Below are 24,636 nucleotides of genomic sequence, written 5' to 3'. Positions count from 1 at the left end.
TTTATACCTCATTTTTTCTTGAAAACATCCTCTTGGTTTCCAAAACTACATTTTCCTGACTTTTCTGCCACCTCTTTAGTGGCAGAAAATGTCCTCCTTGCTGTCATTATTCTTTACAGAACTCCAAACTCATCAATGTAAATATACCTTCAAGTTCCCTTTTTGCCTTTTTTTTGGGCGGGGAGCAGGCGGTGCTGGTTGTGTTCTGTATCTAGATCTGGGTTGTAGTTACATGCATGTGTTCACTTTGTAGAATGCACCAAGGTTTATGAACTTTACTGTTTTCTATACTTCTACAAAATTATACAAAAATTAAGTATATTTTAGTTAAAAAATTAGTCTGAAAATTTTACTCAAAAGTATGGTTTACTTTGATCAAATAAAAAGGAATTATGCAGTTAGTTTTTCCCTTTTTGTGTCTAATATGAAAATACTTAGAGATAATTTAATAGTTGTAGTAGTAATTACAATATATTAATTTAGGTGTTTTATTTCCTTTTTTTCTCCTTCTAAATGGCTTTTGATTTTCTATTCCTATTTATTATATGTTTTAAATTATATACCACCTGAAATCTTTTTGGGAACAAGTTACTAATAAAAATAAGTTTAAAATTTACTGCTTACCTAGAAAATGTGGTTATTATTCTTTACTTTTTTATTTTAAAAAACTGAAAGTGAACAACAAAAACAGGATGGCTTATCCTTTTCTCATTTTAATTAAAACATTGATATGTTCAATAGATGGAGGCAAACCCCAATAACATTTTCTTGTAAGAAATTATACATTGTATTGTTACTACATTACTTTGTGTTAATGATACATCAGTAAAAACTAGGTAGATTAATTTTTACATTTTGTGTTTAATTCTCTAGATCTTGAACACATCTCTAGAAGTCATTTCCATGTTCTGCTTAGTAACAGGGCAACTGAGTAAGCAATGGATGTTTAATGCTCTGTTTTTCCACCAGAGAACTATTGAATAGATGCTGTAATCACTCTGATATCCTAATTTCTAACATTCCTGATCTAAATTATTTTTTTAATTTAATTTTTTAAAAATATCATATTTATGTATTTTTAGAGAGAGGGTAAAGGAGGGAGAAAGAGAGGGAGAGAAATGTCAACGTGTGGTTGCCTCTTGCACACACTCCACCAGGGACCTGGCCTGCAACCCAGGCATGTACCCTGATTGGGAATTGAACTGGTGACCCTTTGGTTTGCAGGCGGGCACTCAATCCATTGAGCCACGCCAGCCAAGGCCTGATCCAAATTATTTTAAAAGACAACAAAATCCTTCCTATAATAATTAAGCCATCTTTTCTAATTTGTTGAATGTTGTCAAATGGACTATTTTCGGACAATTATTTTGCTTCCTACTGTGGCATTTAATGGAGAAACTGCTCCTTCCAATTACAAAGGGCTTTTTGCTTGGGACTTTAAAATTCCAGTGAATAGGTGAGATCATCATCATCATTATTATTATTATTTGCATAATTCACAGGACTCTGCAGCCCCAAGGAAGATATACCCCTTAAATTTGGTGAAGAGATACTCATATGCCCCTACTTGCTATGGACAATGAAAAGATGAAATTAATCATTGCAAGATGTCTAATTTTAAAAAATCAATTTTACTGAAGTATAACTATGTACAAAAACTTAATTCCATTAAATGTATAGAATTTAATGACTTGGGCATTTGTATACTCATTTATCTGCAAAACTACCACTACAATCAAAATACAGAACATTTCTACCACTTCCAAAAATTTTTTCCTGCCTTTAAAAAAAGACTATTTTTAATGTGAGAAACATACATTGGTTTGCCTCTTGTACTCCAAGATCTGGGACTGCAGCTACAACCCAGGCATGTGCCCTGACCAGGAATTGAACCAGTGACCTATCAATTTTCAGGATGACACCCAACCAACTAAACCATACCAGCAAGGCAGGTGCTTATGATTTAATGAAACTTGTTTACTTATGTTTTATGCCATAAAATGCAATTTGCTGCTAATGGTAATTTTTATATCCTCAAATACTACCATAAATAAACTACATAAAAATAATACAAAATTTAATTTTTGTTATGATTATTTGATAAACTGGTGGTACATGGATATTAACATTCAAGACCACCACAGATGAAAAGCTGTAATATTTAATCGTGAGCTTTCTGGAAACCTGGTTCATGACAATGGGTGATTTACTTAACCTCCATTAGCCCAATTTCCTCATGTCTACCATGGCATTTACCTCATGGGGTTATTGTGAGGCTCACACAAAATAATGTGTGTGAGCACCTACAGCACAGTTGGTACACACTAAGCACTCCATTGTTAGCTATTAATAATATCACAGTGATTCGGTGTATCTTACGTTGGACATATAAGGACTTCCATAAATAAGATCAGATGAGACTCTTGCATTCAGGCATTATATAAATGATGATTGGGGATAAACAAATGTAGAATTTTTTTTACACTATGATTTTGATATATTTTATCTTGGAATTTTTAAAGTGGACGTAATTGCCAAAATAAATTATACCATATCATTTTTATATTTATTTAAATAACCTACAAGAATTTTAGATCTGTAATGACATTATGAGTGTATCGTCTATTTCTCCAGTTGTTTCATACCTGGAACTGGCTAGCTCCCTCCACAGCTCATTCTTCTCTGACAAAGGCTGTTGGTTTTGTTTATCCCTTTTCTTTTAGAAGTAAAGTGCTCATGTATCAACTTAATTGCATTTTATTCTACAATTCAATAACAAATTCACATTTGTAATGTTGCAACCTATTAAAAATCAGGGTTTGATTATCATCTTCATTAATACCCAGAAGTTAGAATTTCTCTAAAAATAAAGTAATCTGACCTAAGGGGTAAATTTCCTAGAGATCAAACCTGGAAGTAGGAAGTTTTTCTTACAAATGACACTCAAAGAGTTTTTTCCTAATTGTATGGTTTAGCCAATTTTCAAATGTGTTTAAATGATAATAAAATACTAAACATTTAAAAAAGAATCAATGATTATCTAATTTCTGAGTATATACTGATGAATATTAGGACTCTAAAGAAAACGCCCTTTAAATAAAATTTAATTGCATGTGAATAAAACAACTTTGAGGCTAGCCAAATAATAAAATCTCCTGACATAGAGCAGGGGACATCTGGCAATGTCTGGAAACATTTTTGGTTGTCGTAAGTGGAGAAGAGGAGGTGGAGGTGCTACTGGCATCTAGTGAGCAGAGGTTGAGAAGTCTGCTCAAGATTCTGCAATGCCCAGGATGCCCCTACAACAAAGAACTACTTGGTTCCACCGTCAAGTTTGGGGGACCCTGACATACTTACTTTTCTAAACGGACTTCAAAACCTCCTCATTGCCTAAATGTACAAAATAAAGTCAAAGGAATGGAGAAAAGGACCTTAATATAATGTTTCTTCCTTTTGATTCTTTTTATAAGCTTTGCTTATCTTCAGATAAGAAACATGCAGAAGCATGCCTTTCATTCTGGAACGTGCCCTGAAGGAGCTGTTTCTTGTGTCAGGTCTTTGCATAATTCTCACAGCACAGCTATGTCTTAGCCCTAGAATCAATCCCTTCAATCAGGATATGCTTTCTGAGTTATTAAATTGAAGAGTGAAAAAACCTGATAGTCACCTGATTTTTGAAATAATGGCAGGCTCACTTTCTGATTTTCTGACTGCTAAAAATTGCCTCTATTTAAGGCAGCTGTATCTGAAAATGGAGCTCTAACGACTGCTCAGGAGATGATGCTCCTTACGAACTCACATTAATTCTCCAGGGATGTTTTCCTAATTTTCAAGTATTTTACACCTAGTAGAGATGAAATGCTGAACTTATTACAATAGAAAGAGAAGGAAGAAACAAATTAGGCAGCAACGTGCTTTTATATTTTTATAAGCTATACATTTCATTAAGGAGATTTTCTGCTTCTCTGAGACCTGTTGGCACTCATGGTCATGGCAATGCCATTAAATTCCTAGTGAGAACAATTAGATTTACCTGAGTTTCAAGTGGACAATTAAAGCAATAAATCAAAAATGAATGCTTTTGTTTGTGTTTTCATTCCATTTTCTCAATGTTAACAAGACCCATCACAAAAAGGGAAAAAATCAGGTATGAATTTAAAAGAGCAATTCATTCACTAGGCATAGAGAAGCTGCACAGAAAGAGCAATAAGCCATTCTCAATTTTAAGGCCCTGGATCCATTCTGAAAATAGATTTTCTCTCAGAATCTCCTATCCTTTAAGTCCTTGTAAGTATTTGCTGAAATTCTTTTTCTTTATTTTGCCTACTTCCTGAATTTTTTTCTTCTATTGGAGACTGGTGACACCTAGTAAGGGCCTTGGAAGATGAGGCTGGCATTTTTTCTAAGTGTGGAGGTGTTTGGATTCTTGAAAGAAGCTCTATACTGCATATTTTACTGTGAAGTCATGAGAGGAACTACAGTACATATAGGAGTATAAAGCTAGAGCTTTGAAATCTTCAAGGATCCAAATACCTAAAGCAGGAAGGACATTTCTGCTTGAAATGCTGGGTAAGGGAACCCACTTAATAGCATTTTTTTGGAAACCTACTATGTAATAGGAACATTATTTACAGTACCGCTCATTTATTCCTTATAGAGCTCTAACATGATAGACACTATCTCCATTTTACATAGTAGGAAACTGACTTTATTTAACCAAAGTCACACACAGATGGCAATCAGTATTTGAACCCAGATTTGTCTGGTTCAAAGTTTAGTTTCTTCTAACTATTCTGCTGTGCCTCTGGGGAATGCTTCTGGCATCTGGACCTGCCCTGTTCAACCATGGCCACCAGTCAAATGTGGCTGTCTGAAGTGCAGTGTGCCATAAAGTACACATTGTACTTTGAAGACTTATACTATGAAAAAATAAAAATGTCTCAATAATTTAAAATACCTATTTTGTGTTGAAATGAATGCTCTGGATTTATTAGATTAAATAATGTGTATTATTAAGATTAATTTCACCTGTTTTTAAGGCAGCTACTAGAAAAAAACTAAAAATTACACATGTGGCTCACATTATGTTTCTTTCTGACAGCCTGATTTACATAATTTTTGCTTAGGTTTCCAGAAGTAAAATTTAGGGTTTCAAAGGGAAATTTTCAGAAATTTAAATCACCAATAGTTACTCAATCCTTCTTAATTTATGGTCTTCTAAACATAATAAACAGAGATCTTAAATTCCCTTAGAGAAAGCACTTCATGTTGCACAAGTTAAATGGTCACCTGGTAACCCTACAGAGGGACTAGATCATGCCACAATAAACTAATTACAGTAAAGGCGTAATCAGTGACTTTGTGGTCATACTTTGTACCTTCCAGTTCCAGAAATTCCTAGAGCCATTTCAGGCAGGGTGAGGATGGTATATGTGTTGATCAGGAATCAAGAACCAATATAGAGGTTTCATTTTATTATGGGACACAAGTCTCAGAGCAAGTGCTACTGCTGTGGGACTCTTTTGATCATGATGTCCTAGCAGAGTGGTGTGTGCATTAATAGATGCCAACAAATAAAAATGAGAATTAAGACTCTAAATCCCATCCCTGTGGTAGGCTGTGGGCCAAAAAGCTTCCCAGAGAATTGTACTTAAGATTAAAAGAATAAAGTCATCTAGTTCCACTGAGGGCCTATGAATTAAGATGTGTCCCTTAAATAATGACAAAAGGTCACCTCTTTTTCAGGCATGTAAGTTAATCACAATTAAAGCCTTAGTTATGAAAAGCATAGACTTTATTTTTTTAAGAGTCTTTGGATAGACTGTATAAGATTAGAGAAAATTCTGTTTGCAAACTGAGGTATTTAGCTTTTTTAAAACAAACTAAAAATTATAGATAAGTAATATAGTCAAAAGCATAATTAGTGAATGCCTTCTATAGACAGAGAAGTCTAGTAAGTACTAAGAAAAGCATAAAGGAAGCAAACAACATAAATTCTGCCCTCAGGGATGGCAGGGGTTTCCATGCACTAGCTGAGTGCTGTGTGGTCTGGAAGCCAAGGGGTAGTTACATCTCAACTCAACTCCTGGTCAGATTAAAAGGTGGCTTCTTTGACCCTATACTTAAGTGGAAAGCTTATATAAAATCATGGATGCAACTCACTCTCAATTAAGAAAGGAGTCATGGGATCTTTGCCTTTCAGACAACTAGGAAGCCTCACTTAGCAGTCTACTGGGATGGAAGGGATCCTGTTATATTGTCACTGTCTATTAGCTGTACCTGTTATTTGGTATCACTAACTGGGCCAGATTAAACAGAAAGCAACCCTCACTTTCTGCCAAAATCCTTGTGTCATAGATACTAACACTCTGAAACCCAGGAATCTCCTTGCCACATAACATAAAATAACTGAAGTTCTCCTAACTGTTAAGATACTGTTTGTCACAAAGATTCAGCTCATATATTAATTTTTCAGAGATGACTCATTTTGTTCTACCTAAAAACTGGCACATATATTTGATTAAACATTATTATTTAGTCTAAGTTGATTAGGTCACAAGGGTTGGCTCAGAATAGACAAACCTCGGTGGACATTTAAAAAATATAACTGAAGGAAGGGGCCACTGTTTTAGTGCCCTTTGTTTTGTGTGTTGGTTCTGGTATTGAGAAGGTAAGAGAAAAGCCTTCAGGAATTGTCACAGGAGGGTTGGTAGTGAATGTGAAACTGATTCTGGAAACACTGATAGTAGATAGTAAACAAACGTGCTGGATAACTAAATATGTATGGATTCAAGGAAGCTATATAGTTAAAAAAATTCATGCTTTTTGTTTGAAACTTATTTTTTGAGTATTTATAGTTTTGTCACTATCCACACTGTGGCTTTTTAAAAAGCCTCAGCCATTGTGTGATTCTAGCCCCAATATAATAATCATCTCCTTACTCTTAGAATTTCTTTTCCCTTGGTACTCGGCCTTTGTATGTTTTTTATAAAAATGAGGGCCCTGGAAAATGAATACTTCTTGTGAACTTGAATGGCTATATGAGCAGTGCCCAAGTCAGCAGGATTGGAAAGGTAAAACCAGCTGGGTAACAGATATATTAGGATCTCTCCGACAAAGCTGTAGTTGTGGGTGTGTCACAACTGCAAGTTCATGCTGACTCACCAGTAGAATAAGAATTACGTAGGTGGACTGGGGTGAGGTAGGACTGTCTTCAGGACTGTGTAATTGTGATGGGGGAGGCTGTATATAACATTCATGGATTAAACACCAGCTAACCAGTCTCCTAAAAATGGTCTAGGTTCTAAAAGACAAAAAGCTAGGTTCTTGACTGTATTAAGTTATCAGGATTCAAGTTACTATATATGTTAGTACTTATGGTTTAAAATGAAAGCAAATGGCTATGGTAACACAGAGATGACAGCTGAACTGCACCAGTATATTTAAGACTTTTAAATTGAATTCTGAGTTACCTTACCTTATAAAAATACATGTCATATACTAAATATTCAACAAAGATTCAGGATGGGGGATATTTAAAAATACATTTTTCTTGAATCAGCACCAAAAATATCATTAGTTTTCTGTACAACTCATGACAAATTTTGAAGTATAGGTAAGTTAAAATTATTCCTGATAAAAATCACACACTCCACAGAAATCATTAAAGATATATCCAAACAACTTTCAAATGCATTTGACATCAAGGCCAGGCAATTCACTGGGAAGGATATAATGAATACCACTGAATTTCTGTAGTAAGACTTTTGATGTCAACTTTGTATTATGGGGATTTCTGACATCTCGCACAAAGGAGGCACTGGTACTTAGAAACTTAAGAAAATGATCAGAACCGTTAAGACTGAGGTGAAGAATTTGTGCAGCCTTCCACAATTTCAAAGAGGTAGTGATAGATACTTGTTCTTCTGGCGATATCAAATGCGGTTTCTTCCAAGTTGTTTTTCAGGCCTGGTTTGATGTAGCGGTTCATCAGGAGGAGTTCTAGAGTATCTTTGCTGTCTCTGTTCCCAGCAGCAAGATGTAAGGGCGTCAAGAGGCCTTTTGTTTGGGCATTGATATCTGCACCATGCTGAAGTAAGAAAGATGCTACTCTAGTATTATTCCACTTACAAGCACTGTGCAGGGGTGTCCAGCCATCCACAGTCACTGCATGAACATCTGCTCCTTGTGCTATTAGCTCACGGACAACTTCTAAGTGTCCACTGTAGGCTGCTCGGTGAAGAGGTGTATACTCATCTTCATCTCTAGTGTTCACATGAGTGGCCTTTTCAGAAAGTAGCCTCCGCACTGTATTCAGCTAAAAAGGAAAAGAGAGATCTTTAAAAAACCCAACTCAACACTAAGCAGTAAATTGAGAAAATTAAACTGTCTGGTGGTGCTACATTTAATTAAGTTAAATAAAAACCTACTTGTTAGAAGATGACTTTAAAATAAAAATAAGATTTCATTTTTTGAGGGGAGAGGGTAATTGATTTAAGAATGGGCAAATTAGCCCTGGCTGGTGTGGCTCAGTGGATCTAGTGCTGGCCTGAGAACCAAAGGGTCATCAGTTTGATTCCCAGACGAGGCACATGCCTGACTTGTGGGCCAGGTCCCCAGTAGAGGGCGCCTGAGAGGCAACCAGTGATGTTTCCCTCCCTCCCTTCCACTCTCACTAAAAATAAATAAAATCTTAAAAAAAAAAAAGAAAAAGAATGAACAAGTTAGTGTTAACCATAAACTGTTAACCATAAACTGTTGATTCTAAATGTGATTCTCTTAATAGCAAACCATTAAGCCTTACTGCACAAAAGCTTTAGTCCTAGATAAGTAATATAGGCTATCATTGTTATGTAATATTTTACATGTCAGCTGTAATGAAAACATAATTAGATTGGTTTTTCTGTAGGGGTAGCACACCCACACCAATACATGTAATGTATGAAACTTTAAAAAATAAACTTATGAGAATGTAATGGTAACAAAGAAATTGAGACATGAAAGCTCAATTCTTTCTAACTAAAACAACCCTAGACATGTGTTTTCAGGAAGTCATTTTCTGTTTGGTCTTTGGACACCCAGCAGGACAAAGCATGCTCCAAAAATGCAAGACACTTTGTTATTACTTTACTAACAGAGACATGCAGGAACTTAGTCAAGTGAGACAGAAGTGACTGAGTGGGAAGAATAGACTTTTGATGTTAAATAGGATCATCTTACTTTGATGATCCTGGGCAAATTAATATTCCTGAATCTCAATTTCTTAGTCTGTAAAAGGGATAGGAAAAGCATTACCTATATTTAGGGATATACAAGGATTAAATCAAATAATGCAATAAGGCACATGGTATAGCTGGCATCCAATAAATGTTCCCATCCTCCCTTTCCTAAATAATGTTTCTAAGATGATCCTAATGACTTAATATAAATGACTTAAAAATAGATGATTGCTTGCCTTCTTTATAGTTAATTATCCTTAAGCTCCCTCCTTCCCCAAATACCTAATTTGACTCTTTATAGCTTACCATGTGCTTTCAATGTACATCGCCTCATTTGATCCTCAAAACCCTGTATAAAAGAGGCAGATATTAAGGTGGCCATTTTTACTGATAAGAAAATAGAGGTTCAGAAATAGTAGGACTTGCCCAGAGAGAGTTACAGACCAAACAGAGATTCAAGGACAGGTCTTCTGTCTCCAAATCTAATACTTTTCCTGTTATATTATGACTTCTTCCTTAATTATTTTTTTTACCCGATTTTTTTCAGCAGCCCAAAGAAGCAATTTGCTTGGATCTTTTTCCATTTTTTCTTCTTGCAATTGATACCACTCTTCAGTCTTTTCATCTTGTTCCTCATCGTCATCAGAATTCCCTACCCACTGACTTTGGGTACCAGTGGGAATAAGGTGTCCATGTGTTTCCAACAACTCAAGTTGGTTAAAGTGTTCAGAAAAGTCCAAGGAACTCTCTGGATCTGGCTGTCCATCATTATTTACTTTCTCTTTTTCCATTTTTATTACTATTCTAAACATAAAGCATTTCAAATACCAAAGTATAAATAATCTTTTTAGAGATGAATTGTGTCTGCTTTATTTTATTCCTTAAGATCTGAAAACACAAACAAAAATTATTAGCAAAACAGTTACTGAGGCTTTATCAACACCATATATGTCTTATACACATACACAAATAAACCCTGTTTAAACTCTTTGGTGTTTATTGATACCCTTTATATTCATTAAGTATCAGAGCTGATAGATTTGTTACTTATATCTTTAATAACCTAAAAGTTCTTTTTTGCTGTTGTTTTCTTCTAAGTCAGTGGTTATAACTATACAGGCAGACCTTGTTTCATTGCATTGAACTTTATCATGCTTCACAGAAAGATTTTTTTTTTTACAAATTGAAGACAAGACCCTTCACCAGCAAAAAGTTTACCATTAGCTTTATTTCAGTGGTCTGGAACCAAATCCATAATATCTCTGAGGTATGCCTATATTTATTTTGAACCTATTGGTTTAGAGACTATATTATATTAAGAGTGAGAAATGCTTGAAGCTTTTAAATTATAATAAAACAGATACATTTTTTAAAATAAACTAGACACATAGATACTATAGAGCAGAAACAAAAACTTCTAAACAAAAGTCTACTTGAAAGAATCAGGCAGTCTTAGAGACGGAATAGCCCCGAAGGACATGTGTCCCAATCTCTCATCAGTGCAGATATCTTTATCATGATATCTGTAATAGTTATCCTATTTCTACTTTAATAATTTCAGGCTTGGGAAAATTCACTGCTGTAAAAGCAGTCCGATTCATTGACAGACAACTATTGTTCTTAATTACTTCTTGTTTTGAAACTGAATTTTGGCTGGGATTCACCCTTCATTTAACAAATATGAATAGAATGGCTGGTATGTGCCAGTCTCTGGGCACTGGGATTCAATAATGAACAAGATCCACATCTGAACCTCAAGAAGCTTATGGTCAAGGTGGAGTGACTGGTGAAGACAGCAGAGTAAATGCTATGATAGGACCATGTCCAGATACAGTGTGTTTGGAGGGTCAAAACTAACCCAGCCCTAAGGGATTAGAGAAGGCTTCCCAAAGTATGTGATGCTTATTCTGCTAGGCTGCCATATTAATTTATAAACAAATATCAGCTTAAAGTTACACAGCATATTAAACATTAACCAATCAAAGAAAATGAGAAGAATGAATATTTTAAAAATACAATTTCTACTTATCAGAGTGATTACAATGTGAGGTATATAGATGTCTAATCACTATGTTGTACACCTGAAAAACTAACATAATAATATTGCATGCCAACGGTGATTGAAAAATACATTTTCAAAAATACCACTTTCAGCCTCCCAACTATATTTGTTTTAAATCATCTTTCAGTCCTCTTCTCGGGTGTTATTTCTTTCATTAATTCCTTCTTGATCTTCCAGATTATCTCTCTCTCATTTCTACTTTTTTGTGTGCTATATATTGTCTTATTTCACCACTAATTTTTGTTGTTTTGGACTCTTAAGTTTATGTATAGGGACTATATTGATCTTATATTTATGTCCCACATATACAGAAATATTGTAGAATTAAATTTAATTAAAGTCCTATTGCTTGATTTTGACTGGAGTGGATTCTGAGAAGTTGCAGTTAGTCATACTCATAAGATACTCACTTCTTTATACCTAATTTTACAAGTTTAATAGTATACAATCCTAATGTAGCATTAGATTTTGTTACTAGTGCCAAGAGTATTAAACTCAAATTTAAGTCTACCACTCATGACTAGTACTTTCTCTGGGCCTGTTACCGCATTGTAAAATGTAAGGATTTTACTAAAGAACTTCCAAGGCCCGTCCAACTTGTCAGTCTATGAGAGATGCTATGAGAATTGCTTTATATTTTAATAGTCCTTACTTTTTTCTTTATTCTCAAGTTATTCCCTGAACTTTGCAAAGCAAAAGTGACCATGCATCGCCCTGGCTGGCATAGCTCAGTGGATTGAGCGCGGGCTGCGAACCAAAAAATCGCAGGTTCGATTCCCAGTCAGGGCACATGCCTGGGTTGCAGGCCACGGCCCCCAGCAACCACACATTGCTGTTTCTCTTTCTCTCTTTCTCCCTCCCTTCCCTCTCTAAAAATAAATAAACATAATCTTTAAAAAAGTGACCATGCATCAATTCATGAAACAATAAATACTAGTAATATAAAATTCACTTGTTAATTACATCAATTTATAGCACAGATATCATGGCCCACCTTTCCCTTTTATGAAGACTCTCTTTTTTAAAAAATAAACTTCGAATTTACTGCTCCAGATACGATAAAATTACATAAAATTACACATAAAAATCTCTTGTTGGATTTAATTTAAAAAGTTACACCCCGGTGCATCTCACTGATTCAGGATTTAAAAAGTCAATCAGGATTCTTACTTGATTATATTTCACCAGGAAGAAATAGGGTATGTTTCTTAACCAACGGGGCACATTCACAAACAACTCAGTAACAGGTAGGGCCCTAAACCCCATTTTACAGGTGAAGGAAACTGAGGTTCGAACAGATTAAAACTTACATCAAGGAACTTCAATGGAACTGAAAGCCTTTTCTAAATCAAAAGTTTCACATTATTTTTACTGCACTATATTCTGCTGCCAGCACAAAACAATACAGATGTGCCAAATGCGGGTTGAAGGGCTAAGGGGAAGCAGGGACAAGCTTGTAAAATTGAGGATCTGAATGCTCTACCTCTGGGCAGTGAGAGTAAGAGGGAAGGCCACCAGTCCCGGCCCTCCGGCAGGCACCGGCTGGTCGCTTCACAGGACCAGGAGTAGCTCTTGCGGCCTTCAGAACAGCCCACAGCAGAGTCCCTGACGGCGTCGGGGTCGACAGACGACCGACCCCTACCCGCTGGAGTTCTTAGGTGGCACCAGGGTACCTATATCTTGGTACTGAGCAAGGAAGAGGTACCCACCTTACCGAGCAGATAACGCCGCCGAAAACCTCGCTTCCGGGGTTAGTTCCCAAGGTTGCTTAGGATTGGCTCTTATACCAGGGCGGGGTCTCGCTGCTACTTTCCTAGCTCGTTCTCGCATTCGACAGCCAATGAGAGCCGAAGAGGACTGGAACTGCTCGCGTCCACGTTGAAGTACCGCGAGAGAGAAAGAGTTGGCTCTTTTCTCCCGCCTTATTCCGGTTAAGGGCTGAGCAGTTCTCAGAGGCAAGCTGTGGCTGGTCTGGTGCTTTTCTGCTTACGCGTCTCACTCCTTCTTCCCGGGTAAAAGACAGCCTTGGGTCCCAGTATGTGGCTTTGGAGAATCTTAAGTGTGCGGTATTTTAGGTGTCGTACCCGTCTCCTACCTTTGCAGCATCCCGGGCGGAAGCCCAAAGTGGATTGACCCTCTGAGAAGAATGGGCCGAGTGGGCTGGGGAGGAGCCTTGGAGGGTTCCGCGTGGGGCATGCTAAGGCTTGGAATCACCACGGCACTGGGGATATCTGGACGTGGGAGAGGTTGTTTCGCGATGGCAGCCGCTCCTCCCCTAGTGTGCTGGCCATTTGTTTGCTGGCCGCTGCTGTTTCTCTGTAGACCACGTGTTTCTGTTTATTGACGCTTGCCTTAAATGCTTGGCCGTTCTCTTTACGAAACTAGCCCATTCCTTTAGAAAATCTTGTGTTTAAGTAGGAAGTAGGGATTCGCCTCCATGCCTCAGAGTAGCCTATGCAAGCACCTTTAACACTTCTGCACACTGTGTTAAACCAGAACTTAACGTTGCCCAGTAATTTAGCAGTTTCCCATAGGATGGGAAACTGCTAGAATGGCACTACAGATGCGCTCATTTCTATTCTTAGCTGTTAAAAGTACCGTAGGTGCTTCGATGAAAATGAGAGTTCCATTATTGCCAGTCTGCCTTTTTAAAATGTGTGTGTTATAATAATATGATTTTGTTTTTAGAATTTGGAATCGAGTGTGTTTTCTGACATTTGAGCAAAGGACCAGGGGTTAGTTGGAGAGAAAACGTCCTGGAGTAACTGGACTGACAGACCATAGAAATGAGCCCTGCAGAAGCCCTGTAAGCACCTGTCGTCTGGAATATTTTTGTTGCTTTGGGTTTCTAGAAACTTGTCAACTCTGATCACCCTAAAAGAAACCATTTAATAAATTAGCACCAAATAGCTTGACTATGAATAGAAGTGATAGTCATAAAAAAGAATATTTGGAATGTTTAAAAATTCATACTATGTTTATTAACAAAAAGGTAATATGCAGCAATAGATTGGGTCTTGCAGTAATTTGGTTGTGTTGCTATAGTATGTAAATTTATGTTCTTGGGTATTGTCGTAAAATATTGGAGCTATAAATATTTTTGAACTTTCATGATAAAGTCTTAGTAGTCAAGGGAAGTCTGTTGAAGCACTTTTTAGAGGACTAAACTGCTGTAGTAATTTGAAATACTTTTGAGTAAGATGAAGATAAAAGGAACAATTATGTGGAAAAAGCTTTAGACTTGGAGTTTTTTACCATGGTTTTAATTCCTTGGTTAATTCTGTGCGACCTTGAGCAAGTTAGCAATTGTCTAATCTTTGCCTCAGTTTCTTCATTTGTATAACTGGAATAAAAATGCCTTCCTTAGATTTTGACTTTTAAATGAGACAGTCATGAAAATACTTCATAAGTTGCTGTGGAAGCAGGGGAGTAATGTGATCCAAAAGTATTCAGATCTACCTTTTTGTACATAGCAGAACTGTGTGCATAATGTTGTTAAAGTTTCTGAAGAGAAATGTTTTCTGGAAAAATCTCTTGCATATAAAGATTTGAATTTTGGAGATGTATATGTATATGTATACTTTTAAGTCCATAGTGATAGTTTAGTGAAAAATAGCCTGAATTTTAAAAGATTTTAGTCCTGTTTCTCTTAGTTGTGCAATAAATCAGTTAATTTCTCTGTGTCTAGCCTTCTTATATTTCAGAGATAACAATAGCTAACTCAACCTGTGTGAGTTGAGTTGAGATCATAGATATAAAAATACTTTTAAAAATGTTAAAACATACATTAAGCTTGAGAGTATTAATAACTATTACCTTGCTGCTTCCCATGAAAGTACCTTTGAATACTAACAAATTTGAATGGAATTGTAAATAATTCTGTTTTGTTTCTTGGCCAAGTGTTTGTTAAGGAAACACTTAACAGTGTAGAGAGTAGAGAGTCAAAATAAGCAACTCAGGGGCCCAAATGTAAGTTACTAATTTACTAACATGGAATATACTTATAAAATAAGAGGGAGAGCTTTTAAAATTAACCAGTTAGCTCTAATTTTTCCTAGAGGAGTACAGAGTGGATAAATAGCAAATTTAGATAAGGTATCAAATCTTCTTGGGTTTTTGCTTTGAAACAATAGGAAAACAATAAAGCTTTTAGGTCTAGGGTATGAATGAGTATAAAATTGGTTGTGACAAGGCTATAAATTTTTGAAATAGTCACAGACCTTTTTAAAATTTATGCACATTGGTTCTGTATTTGAATTAGTGTTAGGCGAACTATGTGAGGAGAAAGATCTTTTGAATACTTCAAGTTTTCAGACCTAGTTTAAAAACTAAAAAAGTGATTTTACTCCGTAACTGCTGTTATTTATTTTATAAGTTTAGGTTTCAATTTACCTGAATATTCTTTTAATGAATTATATTGAAACATTTCTTTTTTTTTAATATAGTGATGATGAAAATACGTTTAAAATCTTAGTTGCCACTGATATTCATCTGGGATTTATGGAGAAAGATGCAGTCAGAGGAAACGATACATTTGTCACATTTGATGAAATTTTAAGACTTGCCCAGGAAAATGGAGTAAGTTTGGTTAATGTTTTTGCAGTTTCTCCTGTGTTCCCTTATTCAGCAGCCTCCTTTTCCTTCTTAGAATTAGAAGTTTGTTTTATATGCTTATGGGCTCACTTTGCCTGTTTAAATAACAGTATACTAAAAACCCAGAGCAGGTTTTGTGTGCTTCATGCCCTGAGTAGAAGTAGCTCCTACTTCTGAAAATAGTCTGTAAAAATCTACAAAAGTACTGATAGGGTATTTTCTGAGTGCAGAAATGCCATAGTTTCTACTTTCAAGGAACATATAGTAGACAAATGTCCAAAATGCAAGGTCATATGTGGTAAGAACCCCCCCAACCCCAAAATCCTAAAAAGCCTTTTCTGGGATTTTAGAGGTGGAAGAGATGATATTTCGATAAGGATAGCAAGTGGAGTTTAATAAAGGAGATGGCATTGGGCTTTGAAAGGTAGGTAGTCGTTTGACGGTGAAGAGCATAGAGAAAATACATTTCACAGGAAGTAGGAGGAAGGGCACACAGGTGAGACAATATGAGGTATGTTACACGAACAGCAGATCTAGTCAGCTCACTGGTGGGCCATGTGTTTATGGGAAAACATGTCGAAAGACCAGAAATGTGGTTTGAACTGCATTAAGGAGAGCTTCAAATTCTAGGTTGAGGAGTTTATACCCAATTCAGTAGAAAGTCTTCTGGCAACAGGGTATATAGCATGAATTGGAGACCAGTTTGAGGCCTTGTTAAAGTGGTAGCACAGGCTGGAAAAGAAGTGAATGTAAGAGATCTTCCAAAGATAGGATTTGCATACTTTGGTTAGTTGTAGGAAGTAGGAATGACAGTGATGCTGAAGTGTGTTAAGTTTGGGTAAATGGTGGTACCAATAATAGAAATACATTTTAACTAAGAAAGAGGTACTGCTTAAGAAGGTGATGAATTCTGATTTAGGCCATTGGAGTTGGCAGATTCCAATAGGACATTCAAGGAAACATTCTAGCACGCAGTTGAAATGTCAGTCTAGGGCCCAGGAGAATGCTATCCTTTCTTTTCTAACTTTTAAGTGTTAAAGTATTTTTTCCCTGAGCATAAGCTTTTTTTCCTACTTTGGTCTTCTTTTTCTGTTGTTGTTGTTTTTTTGTTTTTTGTTTGTTTTCTTTCCCTGCATTCCTTATTTTAACTGCCCCCTCCCCTCATGGCCCCATGCTGATACCTCCAGATGCACATTACATTTACTTTTTGCCTTCATTTTGCCTGACTCTTAGTCTTCTATTTTGTAGGGCCTGCACCATCTACCAGCTTTGTTTCTACTCCCTAGTTCCTTAGAGTCTTTTTAAAAAACTTTTAATTTTGAGACAATTGTCAGTCTTAGAAACATTGCAAGAATAGTACAAAGAAGTTTTTGCCCTTCACCCAGTTTTTCCTACGTTTTACCACATTTGCTCTATCCTCTCTCTGCTTACATACACACACACGCACACACAGTTTTGTGAACCACTTTAGAGTACATTGTATATACATGACCACAGTGCACAGTACACTTACCAAAACCAGGGAATTCACATTGATTCAATACTATTATGTAATTTTAAGATGTTACCAATTACCTTAGTAAAGTCTATTACTGCAGTCTGGGAGCAGGTAGGTAGTATCCAAATCCGGATCCAAGACTGCATTTTGCATTTAGTTGTCATGTTTCTTTAGTCTGTTGTATCTGTCTGTGTCTTTCATGACTGACGTGGAAAAGCACAGGATAATATTTTTGTAGAACATTCCTCAGTTGGATATGTTTCACACTTCCTCATGATTAGATTCACTTTTGGTGGGAATACCATAGAAGCGAGTCACTGTGTCCTTCTCAGTGTTCCCTGGAGTCACAAACCAGTTTCTAAAAATACTAAAAAAATTTTTTTCTTGTAAAATGCACATAATAAAATTTACCATCTTACCCATTTTTAAGTATATTACACTTCAGTAGCTTTAAGCACATTCACATTGTGTAACCGATCTCCAGATCTCTTTTCATCTTGCAAAAGTGAAACTATATGATTTAAACAACTCCTCCTTTCCCCTTCCCCCTAAAACTGTTTTTTATTTGTTTTGTTTCTTCTATGCTTTTGATTGTGATCATTTTCTTCCATTACTTAAATCATGTTCATTTTTGAAGATCTAGCTTAAATCCCAATTTTTATTAAAACTTCTCTGACTACTGTAGGGATGGAATACTTTTCCTTTTCTGTCTAGGTTCTTTGGTTAGTCTGATAATTGCACTGACAGATTAACAGGAGAAAAACAAATTTCATACATAAAAATATGAGGCTGCCTGGTAGGTAATTAAGGCTTACCTATCATTCTGAGCAAAAAAAAGGATGGGGTTTCAAAGGGGATGAAGGCACTTCGCAGGAAGATGGGAAGAGCAAATGCTTGGTAAACAAATGTTTGCCATGCCTTGCAGATGAGTCTTTCTGACTTTGGTAATAGCTTTCTTGCTGGTATAGGCTCTCTATCCAAACTCTTGGCAGTTAAGGGAGAGGTAGCAATGTTTTTCTTGAGTCAGCTGGGTGTTAATTGCCTTTAGCACAAAACCTGCAGAAGTGACACATTTTGGGGTGGCACTTTTGGGTACCCCTCACTACTGTAGCCCACAGTGATCTGTACTGCTGGGTTCCTTTGTGTAGTTAAAAACTTAAGTAAACTTTCTCAGATAGATTGTACCCTTTTTGAAAGCATCAGTGTGTTGAACTTAATTTTGGTATGGTTTTCTCCTCTCTGGTTGTTGCTAGAATGCTCTTCCTCAGAATCTCATTTATCCTTCATAGTGCCACTGTGCAGGCAGATCCCTCCCAGACTCACTGTCCTAGGAGGAATTTCCTTTCCTCAGTTAGAACTCATTGTCACATCAACTCTGCTCCTGGTTTGTTGACATACCCATTCCAGTGCATGTTAATCTGACTTTCCTAAATGCATAACAGTTTGTTTCTTCCATTAGATTTTGAACATTTTTAGGATAGGAATAGTATTTTATTTATCATTGTATCCTCAGGGGTTAGTACAGGGTATAGTACATTGTTAGTATTTAATGAGGGCAGGGACATTATCTATTTTGTAGATTGCTATTTCCTTAGCTGCCGGTGCCCCTAGAAACTCTAAATAATTGTTGAATGAACTGCATGAATAACTTGGATTGAATTGGCTGTCTCTTTCATAGGTTCTATTAAAGCACTGAGTTTATTCTTTGTTTGAGTAATGGGAGAAATATGGTCCTTTGGGTTGCATTAGTGAGAGACTTGGTGTTGTCATTTGAAGGTAGATTTTTTGAAGGTGGCCTAGGAACCTAAATTGTAGTCAAATTAACCACAAGATTGGAAGGTCCTTGGAAGGAATAAAATATAAAATTTTAAATTTCCATATATGATAGCATCTTATATGATATGTTTTTCTACTTCTTTCATCTATTAGAAAAATTTTATCTATAAAACATACTAATTTTAACACTTTTCTGCTGATTAGGTGGACTTTATTTTGTTAGGTGGTGATCTTTTTCATGAAAATAAGCCCTCAAGAAAAACATTACATACCTGCTTGGAGTTATTAAGAAGATACTGCATGGGTGATCGTCCTGTACAGTTTGAAATTATCAGCGATCAGTCAGTCAACTTTGGTTTTAGTAAGTAAGTATATTTATGTGCTTACATGAAGTTTCCTTATGTAGGATATTTTCTGTATAAGACACATAAACACATTAACAATGAGCCATTTCTCTTTCATTATAACCTATTTTCATTGTAAATGTAGTTCTTTGAATTTTCTGTACATCATTACTGGTATGTTAATTTGTAATTCTCTGATTAATTGTGGGACTGAGTATCTTCTTGAAATCTTACTTTTACATTTTGGTGTCTTCTGTTTATATCCTTTGCCCATTTTAAAAATTGGGATTTTTGCCTATTGCTACTGACTGTGCAGAAGTTATTTATATATTCTAGATACGAAGCTTTCATTAGGCGTGTATTTTTTTTCCCCAATCAGTGGATTATCTTTTGACTTTGTTTATGGTAACTTTTGTTGACTGAAGTATTTAATTTTGATTTTTTTTTAAGGTTTGTGCTTTTGGGACTTATTTTGATATCTACCAAGAACCCCATGTCATGAAGATCTCAAGTTTTTTCTTTTTCTTTTTTTGTTTTTTTAAGATTTTATTTATTTTATTTTTAGAGAGGGAAGGGAGGGAGATAGAGATAGAGAAACATCAATATGCGGTTGCTGGGGGTTATGGCCTGCAACCCAGGCATGTACCCTGGCTGGGAATCGAACCTGCGACACTTCAAGTTTTTTCTTAAACATTGTATTAGAATACACTTTGGATTTAGTTGAAATGTTCTGTTGGTCTTCAGTCTATCCCAGTTTCTTGGTCTTCCATATATTTTATGACCCTGACACTTTTGAAGTGTACCGCTCATGTATTTTAATAGAATGTCCCTTGATTTGGCTTTTTCTTGTGATTAGACTAGGATTATGGTTTGGGGGAAGAATATTCCCCACAGAGGTAAAATACTTACTGGGAGTACATGCTCTTAACATGGTTTATCACTGGTGAGGTTAACGGTGGTCGCTTGGTTAAGATGGTGTCTGCCAGGTTCCTCAGCTGTCAAGTACACTATTTTTTAGAATGGAGTTGCTAAGTCTAGCTTGTACTCAAAGAGAGGGAATTAAGTTCTACTTTCAGGAGAGAGGAAGGGGTATCAAATAATTTATGGCCATGGTTAAAACCACCACTGGAACTACTAAATTTTCAGGGAGGGATATTTTGAGTCTGTGCAGTTATTCTGTTTCTCCTCAAAGTTTGTCCACTAATTTTAGCATTCATTAGTGGCTCTTGCCTTTAGCACTTCTGACTGTGGTGTTCTAATGGTGATTTTCTATTTTCCACATTCTTTGTACATTTATTGACTGGCATTCTTTAGTAAGGAATATCTGTCCCATGTCTCATTTATGTATTCAATTGTCTGTGTCATTAGGAACTAATTCAGTTGTTTATTAGTATGAACTAATTTTTTTCTTTGAGTTAGAATTTAATACTGTCGTGATCTATTTTGTAGTTTAAGTAAATTTACCAGCATTAGCCTTTGGTTGTTCTTTTAGATTGCCACCTTTATCCTTTAGACATACTGAATTCCTGCAGTAGTCTCAATAAATGTAGGAATTTCGTATTTGATGAAGGCAGCATCTCTTATCTTCATGAAAAATATGGATTATTCAATAAAAGTACTAGGAGAAACTTTTACACTTCTTTAAAAAATCTAGATGGCTAAAAGGCTTTTCTAAGTATGGCACAAACCTAGGAGCCTTAAAAGAAAAGATTGGTACTTTCTATTTGTAAAATTAAATTTCATTGTGTCAAAGCAAAGCCAAGAGTCCAATGAGGTAAAATATTTGCAACTAATTCCAAAGTAAGGTCTAATTTCCATAATAGATAAATAATTCTTTCAAGTCAATAAAAAAAATCTGTGAGTTAGTTACAAAAATAGATAGAGAATGTGGACATAGCTCACAGAAAAGGAAATAAAGAAATAAAATTGCATTTAAACATATTAAAAGAATATAAAAACTATAAAATGAAGTACATTTGTAAGATACAAAATGAAGTATACTGAAATATTTTTCTCCCTGTTAGATTAGCATTGATCAGTGATTTGCAATCCTGGTACACATTATGGTTACTTAGGAATCTTAAAAAAATATTTATGCCCAATCTTCAGGCTGATCAATCTCTTTGAGACTGTCGTGGGCATTGGTATTTCTTGAAAGAGTCCTCGATAACTCTGACATACAGCTAAAATTTAGAATTGCTGGCATAGTTTAAAGGTTTGATAATAAAGTATTATGTTGGTGGAGTAAGGTGAAACTGTCTCTCATGCGTTGCCATCGTATTTTATGTAGATTTGTTCAGTCTCTATGGAGGGAAATTGGCAGTAGCTATCAAATTTATAAATGCACACAAATTCTTTGGCCCAGCAATTCCCTTCTAGATATTTTCCTATCCTCTTAACAAGGGCAGCATTGTACAAGATTACTGACTTGAACATTTGTAAAACAAAACACCGGAAATAGTCTAAATATCCATTTGTAGGTGACTACTTAAATACATTATAATAATCAATACCATGGAATACTGTCCAGCCAGAAGAGCACAAGAAGCTCCTCATGTACTGACATAGAATGATTTCTAAAATATGTTAAATAATAAAAGCGGAGTATAGGAATCTATATGTGCTGTCATTTGTGTAAGAAGGAAGATGTATTTATTTGCTTTTACATGTATAAGATAATTTTGCAAAGATACACAATGTGCCTCAGAGTAGAGGAGCTAGACAACTGGGGACAGGAGTGGGTGGGAGACCTTAAGTTGTACAAGTAGTAAGTGATAGAGCTGGAATTTTTAGTGTAGGTCTTTTGGATTAAAAGTGGTTGTATTTCTTGCCTTCCCCTTTCTACAAGTTAAAACATTGTACGACTTTTAAATTTTTGAAAACCTATCAATGCCCCATTAATTAGCTATACCATTCTTGTATACAGTTCACAAGCATCATTTATTGTAGGGTTTTCTTTAATAAAGTGTAGTACTTTGACATATTTTCAAACTTGAATTGAAATGAATTGTTGCCTATGATATTATTTTTTAAAGTCCTAAACTTGTCATTTTTCCACTTCGATCATCCAGTTTGTCTATAATTGCATTATTTTTTGAAAGAGAATACTGGGGGAAACAGCTTTTGTCTTTTACAGAACTTTTAATTACCTTCTTTTTAAAAATTTTATTTTTTCAGGTTTCCATGGGTGAACTACCAAGATGGCAATCTCAACGTTTCGATCCCCGTGTTTAGTATTCACGGCAATCATGATGATCCCACAGGGGTAATTTGGGTTCTTACAGTGTGTTGAAATTTTAGAAATGACTTAGTTTGTCTGTGGAAAATAATTTTTAAAAGAGTTAAAAAGTCAAATTGACTTTTCATCATTCATACATTCTTTTATACTGCTTTTGAGATAAATTTTAAAAATTTGGAATAATAATTGGTGTGTGAGGTAAGCTTTTCCTTTATTAGTGCTGAGATTAACAGTAAGTAAACCAGGAGTAGGAATAAGCCAACACCTATCTTTTGTATAATGCTTTATAGTTTACCAAGTGCTCTTGTATGTCTTATCATATAATCTCACCTGTAGGAAATGAGTGTTTCATCAACAGTTTTAAATGTAAATTAGGGCATCTTATTGTCTGTTTATATAGAGGCAATAATAGAGGTTCTGAACTGAAAATATCTTTCCACGTTAATGGTAATGAATATTGTGAATCACTAGTTATCTGGTTCCCCCTGACCCCCTGGCCCCCACATCTTAAGAGGCCTGCTTAATATTACAAAGCACTTATTTCATGGCTAGTTCTTAATTTTCAGTGGCTAAGACATTGTAAGTTTTGATGAAATGTTCACTTTGTATTTAGCATGTGATTCCAATTGCAGGTATTTTCTGATACAAAAAATGTAGAAAAACTTTTAATATTGTAATTTTGTTTTGAGAAGACACTATGTTAATCTGTTTTTGTCACTATTATATAGAATCTGCTTTTGTAACTAGTATGTAGAATATATTTTAATAGGTAATAATATGCTATACAGATTACTTATTTTTAAATGTGCATTTATATTCTTTGAAAATATTCTGCACAGGCAGATACACTCTGTGCCCTGGATATTTTAAGTTGTGCTGGATATGTAAATCACTTTGGACGTTCAATGTCTGTGGAGAAGGTAGACATTAGTCCAGTTTTGCTTCAAAAAGGAAGCACAAAAATTGCGCTATATGGCTTAGGTAAGATGGTTTTATTATTTATGTCAATAAATATTTAATTGTTTAAGCAATTGCAAAATCACATTCTGGAGTTAGCTTATTTGCTGTTTAGAAAAATTTGAGGCAAATCTGTATTCTTTATGAGTTACTATAAAAATGATAGGAGGGTTTGGTAGAAATTTTTTAGTAGTTAATGAGAACCAATAGAGCCAATACTTGTTTTTAATTGCAATTTTGGTGAAAAAGTATTTTTTGAAGTATCTATTTATTCACTTTTTTCTTTCTTTTAGACTTAGATAATCCTGAACATTACAATTAGGAAGTAATTAGAAAAACTGCAGTTTGATATCTTAGACAACTTTGAAAGGTCTAAAACTCTGTCCACTGTAGTAATCAGCCTTATATAGATGCTGAGCACTTGAAATGTGCCTCATCTGCATTGAGATATGCTAGAAGTATAAAAATAATGTCAGATTTCCAAGATTTAGAAAAATGTAAAATACCTCATTAACATATTGGGTTAAATGAAATATGTTAAAATTAATATTACCTGGTTTTTTACTTGTTTTATTTAATGTGGCCAGTAGAAAATTTTAAATTATGTATTTGGTCTCCATTAGTGACTCATGCTATCATTTTTATTAGACAGTGCTAGTCTAGAGCTGTCATCTTTAATGCTCAGAAAATTTGCCTTATCAGCTTCACTATGTTCAATTTATTTAGTGTCTAGTAGGTAAAAGTCTATTTGTTAGGATTTATTCCATGTGAATGAAAGATCAAAGACATTTTCTAATAATTTAAAAAATATTTATTTATTTTAAGAGGGAGGGGAAGGGAGGGGAAAAGAGAGGGAAAGAAAGAAATATCCATTGGTTGCCTCCCATACACCCTCAGCTGGGGACCTGGCTTGCAACCCAGGCATGTGCCATGACTGGAAATCGAATCAG

The 24,636-nt window shown here is 35.4% G+C and overlaps 2 protein-coding genes across 8 annotated transcripts in view; one reads left to right on the top strand and one right to left on the bottom strand.

Annotated features, from left to right (window-relative positions):
- Positions 1-1,492: 1,492 nt before the first annotated feature.
- Positions 1,493-13,028, bottom strand: ANKRD49 (ankyrin repeat domain 49). The gene is made up of 3 exons (XM_028516948.2): positions 12,764-13,028; positions 9,752-10,106; positions 1,493-8,317 (listed from the first exon to the last, which is right to left on the bottom strand). The coding sequence occupies exons 2-3, from the start codon at positions 10,028-10,030 to the stop codon at positions 7,856-7,858; spliced, it is 741 nt and encodes a 246-aa protein (XP_028372749.1). The 5' UTR covers positions 10,031-10,106; positions 12,764-13,028; the 3' UTR covers positions 1,493-7,855.
- A 137-nt stretch (positions 13,029-13,165) lies between these two features.
- MRE11 (MRE11 homolog, double strand break repair nuclease) overlaps positions 13,166-24,636 on the top strand; it is a 79,786-nt gene continuing 68,315 nt past the window's right edge. For 2 of the 7 annotated variants that reach the window (XM_036028647.1, XM_036028648.1), the window contains exons 1-6: positions 13,187-13,292; positions 13,969-14,086; positions 15,726-15,858; positions 19,352-19,512; positions 22,669-22,756; positions 23,569-23,710. In XM_036028647.1, the coding sequence (XP_035884540.1) occupies positions 14,067-14,086; positions 15,726-15,858; positions 19,352-19,512; positions 22,669-22,756; positions 23,569-23,710 (544 nt within the window). In that variant the 5' untranslated portion in view covers positions 13,187-13,292; positions 13,969-14,066. Of the gene's footprint in view, positions 13,347-13,389; positions 13,559-13,968; positions 14,087-15,725; positions 15,859-19,351; positions 19,513-22,668; positions 22,757-23,568; positions 23,711-24,636 lie in introns of those variants that run through there. The other 5 variants (XM_036028645.1, XM_028516307.2, XM_036028644.1 and 2 more) reach the window with 5 other exon arrangements.

The sequence above is a fragment of the Phyllostomus discolor genome, chromosome 6 (genome assembly GCF_004126475.2).
Source record: "Phyllostomus discolor isolate MPI-MPIP mPhyDis1 chromosome 6, mPhyDis1.pri.v3, whole genome shotgun sequence".
In the NCBI taxonomy this organism is placed as follows: Eukaryota; Metazoa; Chordata; class Mammalia; order Chiroptera; family Phyllostomidae; genus Phyllostomus; species Phyllostomus discolor.
Note: the sequence above shows the minus strand (reverse complement) of the source record. Positions and strands in the feature narration are given on the sequence as shown.

Bases quoted from the DNA above. Each gene is read 5' to 3' on its own strand.
- ANKRD49 (XM_028516948.2), bottom strand. From the start codon at position 10,030: ATGTTTAGAATAGTAATAAAAATGGAAAAAGAGAAAGTAAATAATGAT. The intron at 8,318-9,751 runs GTAAAAAAAATA...TTTCCTTTTTAG, and splicing joins GGGCTGCTGAAAAAAATCGG to CTGAATACAGTGCGGAGGCT.